A 5,533-nucleotide genomic window follows, 5' to 3' on the forward strand; every position below is an offset into this window, starting at 1 on the left:
TGAATATATATTTACATTTTCCTAAGTAAAATATGAACAAAAATATATAAAAATGAGCTAATCTTCACTTACTAATTATAACATACTTATAATTAAATATGTATTAACTAAAACCTTGAAGTAACAAGTTTTGATTCGATAGGCAGAGATAAAGCTAAAAGAGATATAACATTCAATGTTAATAAGAATATAAGAAAAGAAGCATTCTCGTTGGCAACAAAAATTACTTCAGTATTTGGCGAGCAGCATCTCTATCAAAAAGACAAACCCGAATCGCGCCCGCAATGTTGGCGCTGCCGTTGCGGCTCCCGCCTGTCTGGCCTGCTCCCGGTCCCTCGCTCCGCGCCGCTGCGCCTCTCGGCGGCCCGCACCTGCAGCAGTGGCGGCGCCCACAACCCACCCTCTTCCTCCTCCGGGAACCCCCTTGTGTACCTGGATGTCGGCGCCGATGGGCAGCCACTCGCCGCGTGGTGCTGGAGCTGAAAGCAGATGTTGTACCAAAAGCAGCAGAGAACTTCAGAGCCCTGTGCACTGGTGAGAAGGGCTTCGGCTACAAAGGCTCGACCTTCCACAGGGTGATTCCTTCCTTCATGGGCCAGGCAGGTGACTTCACCAACCACAATGGCACTGGGGGCAAGTCCATCCACGGGAGCCGCCTTCCTGACGAGAACTTCACGCTGAAGCATGTAGGGCCAGGTGTTCTGTCCATGGCAAATGCAGGCCCCAACACCAATGGCTCCCAGTTCTTCATTTGTACCATAAAGACAGACTGGCTGGATGGCAAGCATGTTGTGTTCGGCCACGTCAAAGAGGGCATGGACGTTGTGAAGAAAATTGAATCTTTTGGTTCTAAGAGTGGGAAGACATCCAAGAAGATTGTCATCACAGACTGTGGCCAGCTAAGCTAACCCGCAGCCAAGGTGCTGGGACGGCAGCTAGGACTTGCCCAGGTTACTGCCCAGGGCTCTTAGTGGAGGTGCCCCAAAGAGCTGCCAGTGCTGGCTCCACTGTCATTGTGTGTGAGCTTGAGGAAGGCTTGGGGACACGCCCCTCCGCAGGACCCCAGGGCACTCTCCTGATGTTCCCCCCTCACGACCCCATTTCTGGGCATCTAATATGACATCAGGCCACACACCCCTCATCAAGCATTGCTGATGATCGCCCAGCCCAAGTTCATCTGTGTCATGGGTGGTGGTGACAGGTCAGCGTCCAGTGAAGGTTTCTACCTTATCCTTGACCTGGGGGACAGCCACTTGCTGCAAAAGGGCTGTGATACCTGTTCAGTGTTGTCTTCCTAATTGTAATAATTTTATAAAATTGCCTAGAAATGAAGCTGTGACACTATAACATGCTGTGATGTGACTGAGTTGGTGGCACAGGACTCAGAACCTGAGAGCCTGACCTTTGAGACATAACTCAGAGCTTTTGTAGAAGCTTCCAAGATGCCTTTCCTTCCATCACTGTGAATCCCATTGGTTTGCTGCTCTCATTTTTGAGGAGGGTCTGCGGGTGGAAGCAGGTGACTCTGGGAACAAACCTATTGCTAGCTGTGCCAAGTCAATGTGAATCACTGTGTCAAAAATGGAAGTGGCTTGTAAGTGCCCTGTCCTCAGGAGGAAAGTATTTCCTGGTGGGCTTTGCTTTTTATGTGTGTTGAATAAATTGAAACTACTGATGATGTATATAAAAGATTTCTAGAACATTTAGTGTTCACCTTAAATGTGATAATAAATCCTATTTTCTACAAAAAAAAAAAAAGACAAACCCGTAACTAAGGATTTGTTCTATAAATATTTTAAAACAATTAAACAAAAAATACAAAGTTATTTACTAAGCACTGTGCTATTAAAAATACTATCCAGTTCAGTTCTATGGCAAGAAGGATGACTATAAATAACAATAATGTACTGTGTATTTCTAAAAAGTTAAAAGAAATCATTTTGAGTGTTTTCACTAGAAATGATAAATGAAGGAATGTATGTTTCTACTGCACATATATCAAAACATTTTATTTTAACCAATAAATATTAATGATTCCTATGTGTCAATTAAACAATTACTACTTGGGAAATAATAATATGTCAAGTAAGAAATAAGCAAGGTTGGGAATGTAGCTCAGTGGTAAAGTGCTTGCCTATCATGCACACCATAGCTCCAGATCCCAGATTCAATACTCAGTACTACAAAAAAAAAAAAAAAAAAAAAAGGAACCAGTGAAACAATTTATGGTGTATACTTCACTTTTGCTTAAAAAGGAGATATGTATAAAATATATATATGTGTATATATATATATATATATATATATATATATATATAATTGGTCTTTATGTGCTGATATGGAAAGATATTTATGATATAATACTAAGGGCAAAGAACAAATTTCTTCAGCAAAATCAATGAGTTTGCAGGAAAATTATACCAAGATAGAAGAAAAGACAACCTCAAAAAAAAGTTTTATACTGTATAATTCCACTGATAGAACATTCATAAAATAATAAAATTATAGAAATTAAGAACAAATTTGTGACTGCCAGAGGTGAGGGATTGGGGCTAAAAGGGGTAGCATAAAGAAGCCTTGTGGTCATGATGGCATTCCCTATATTGATTGCGGTGGTAATTACAGGATGCTACATATAAGATAAAGTTCCATTGAAGTATATACATAGACATTAAAAAATGGGTGCATATAAGGGTTGGGGATATAGCTCAGTCAGTAGAGTGCTGCCCTAGTATGCACAAGGCCATGGGTTCAAACCCCAGCACCACCAAAATAAAAAAAAAAAAAGGTACATATATAGTTGGTAAAATCTGAATAAACTCAAACTTTGTGAATTTTATCAATGTCAATTTTCTGGTTCTAATACTGTACCATATATGGGAGAGAATGGATGAAGGGTGCACGGGACCTCCCTGTACATATCTTTGCCATTTCCTATAAAGATATGATTATTTCAAAATAAAAACACTTTAGAAAAGCATAGGGAACTCCTCTGTGTTTACAACAAATGCAGTATTAGAGTGAAGCTCTTACTAGAATAGAAGCTGAATATTGATAATACTTGAAGATGGTAGGGGTATTATATAAAGGTTAGAAGTGTTAATACATGTTAGCATAATCTTAATAATTCTTCTTGTAAACCTCTTAATAATTCTTCTTGTAAATATGTAAGAATAAAAAGAATAGTTGTAGAATAGATGTATGATTATATCTCATTTTCAATATGTAAACATTTATGTAATTAAAATAGCAGGAATATATGCACCTAATTATTAATGATGTTTCCTTCTAGGAAATGTGAAAGGGAAAATTGGGAACAAGGAGTGGAAAATTTTATTTTTTATTAATTTAATAAAAATTTTATGTTTTCTGTAACATTTAACTTTACTTTGTATTGGTGTATATTTATTTAGTAATTTAATATCGGTCAGGAAATGAGGAGGAAGAAACCAAAAAGGGAAAATAAATGAAAGGAAAAGGAATTCCTCCTCTGAGCCTTTGCCCATCATAATTTTTCAAGACCTGTTTGACAATTTCCTGTGAGAGAGGTCAACAGAACTCTGAACACTAGAGGTATTAGACTTACTGTTCAACACTATATATTTGGGATTTAGGAAAGTGTTCTGTGATTTTATACCTTCAAGTAGTAGGTTCCTAAGAAATGTTCATAATGATAATACTAACACAACATAGCTATAAAAAAGGAGGATAAGTTTTTTAAAATGTTAAAATTATCATATTGATACTTAAAAATGAACTCCAAACATCTAGTCGAATGATCATTAATCCACGGCTGTATCATTTCCTACAAGAAGCTGCCCTGCACTCTTGTGGTGGTTTCTCTCCTTTGCAGCAAACATCCTCAACAGTGTTTATAGTAAAGGGAAGATAACCCTAAATGCATATGCTGATCATTCAGACTTCCTGTACTTATGATCAGGGTTGGGGAAAAGACAAGGATTGTTTAATGTAAATGGAAGTAGTAGACCTTTGAAGAACTCAAACGAAGTACTTGCACTCATATACATCTTCCATTTTGCACTGATAGCTGTTTTGTTATGGTGGTCTTGATATTTAGATATTCATCATTCATTTGAAATAACTGAAAGAATGGATCTTATGCATATCAAATTTTTCCTTATTAAAAATGAAGAATTAGTTTTATAATACCAAGAAAAAGATTATACTAGCAATTTTCAAAAAAAATATTGTATACATTTCAATATCTCAAACATATGATGTAATATCATCTCAATTATTAAATTATAGTGGATAGATAGAAAGGATTTGGTTTTATTCAGATACAGAATAAAATATAGAAAGGTCTTAAGAATGTTCTACTGATTTTCTAGCATAACTGTGCCTTGTGCACCACCTACAGGAAAATATGTAAGATTTTCACTGAACATAACCGCTTGTGTGGGTTATAGAAACAAATCTGATTTGTAAAATAGAGACAATTTCATCTACCTAAGATGATTTTCATGTAGAACTGATAGAATATGACTTCCAATATTATATATATGAAGTCAGATATCAATTAGAATCTAGCACAAATATTTGCAATTACTTAAATTTATCACTCAAATATATTTTAAACTCTCCTTTAATAAATTGGAGACAGCACAACTATATTTTCCTCTAACATTCAAATCTATTGTTATTAATTAAATATATCATTTGTGCTGTCAATAAATAGTTTACACAAGGAAAAAAACCTGTCTTTCCTTTTTTTTTCCTATCTAAACAAGGAAACTGAAACATAGATTAGAAAAACTTCCAAACCTGAACATTTTATTACCAAAAAAAAAAAAAGAAGATCTGAATTTTTCACCAAATATTTTTAGAAATTATTTTTCTAGGCCTCATAGCATCCCTGTAACAAAGTGAGTTGCTTTAATGGTTGAATCACCTCCTATGAGGTGATTAATACGAAACTCTGTACTTGTGGTGTTATTATTTTCTAACAATATTTATTATGAACACATTTTTAATGAGGAAATACCATGTTATGCTATATCAAAAACACCTAATCAGGGCTAAATCTATGCCTTCATTTGTTCTCAGTATTTGCCCTCTCCCTAATAAATCTCATTTAAAATTTCAGTTATATTCCAATGACTCCGAATTAATATCTGAAACAAAGATCTCACCTCTGAATATCTAAAAGACAACTTATGACAGAGCCGCCATAGCCGCCCGCTTTCTTTCTTTTTTTTTATCTTTTTTTTTATAATATTTTATTGTTAGTTGTTCAAAACATTACATAGTTCTTAATATACCATATTTCACAGATTGATTCAAGTGGGTTATGAACTCCCATTTTTACCCCGTATACAGATTGCTGTGTCACATCAGTTACATTTCCATTGATTTATAAATTGCCTTTCTAGTGACTGATGTATTCTGCTGTCTATCCCATTCTCCACTATCCCCCCCTCCCCTCCCCTCCCCTCCCCTCCCCTCCTCTCTCTCCACCCCCTCTACTATAAATCCTTTCTTCCACTTATATAATTTTTATCCTACTCCGCCC

At 36.2% G+C, this 5,533-nt stretch overlaps 1 protein-coding gene across 1 annotated transcript; it reads left to right on the top strand.

Annotated features, from left to right (window-relative positions):
- Positions 1-277: 277 nt before the first annotated feature.
- On the top strand, positions 278-1,687 carry LOC308650100 (peptidyl-prolyl cis-trans isomerase-like). The gene has a single exon (XM_081296045.1). It carries the CDS (start codon positions 285-287, stop codon positions 906-908), a length of 624 nt encoding a protein of 207 aa, XP_081152171.1. The 5' UTR covers positions 278-284; the 3' UTR covers positions 909-1,687.
- The last annotated feature ends 3,846 nt before the right edge of the window (positions 1,688-5,533 follow it).

Source organism: Spermophilus citellus (assembly GCF_964194105.1).
Source record: "Spermophilus citellus genome assembly, chromosome: 5".
NCBI lineage: Eukaryota > Metazoa > Chordata > Mammalia > Rodentia > Sciuridae > Spermophilus > Spermophilus citellus.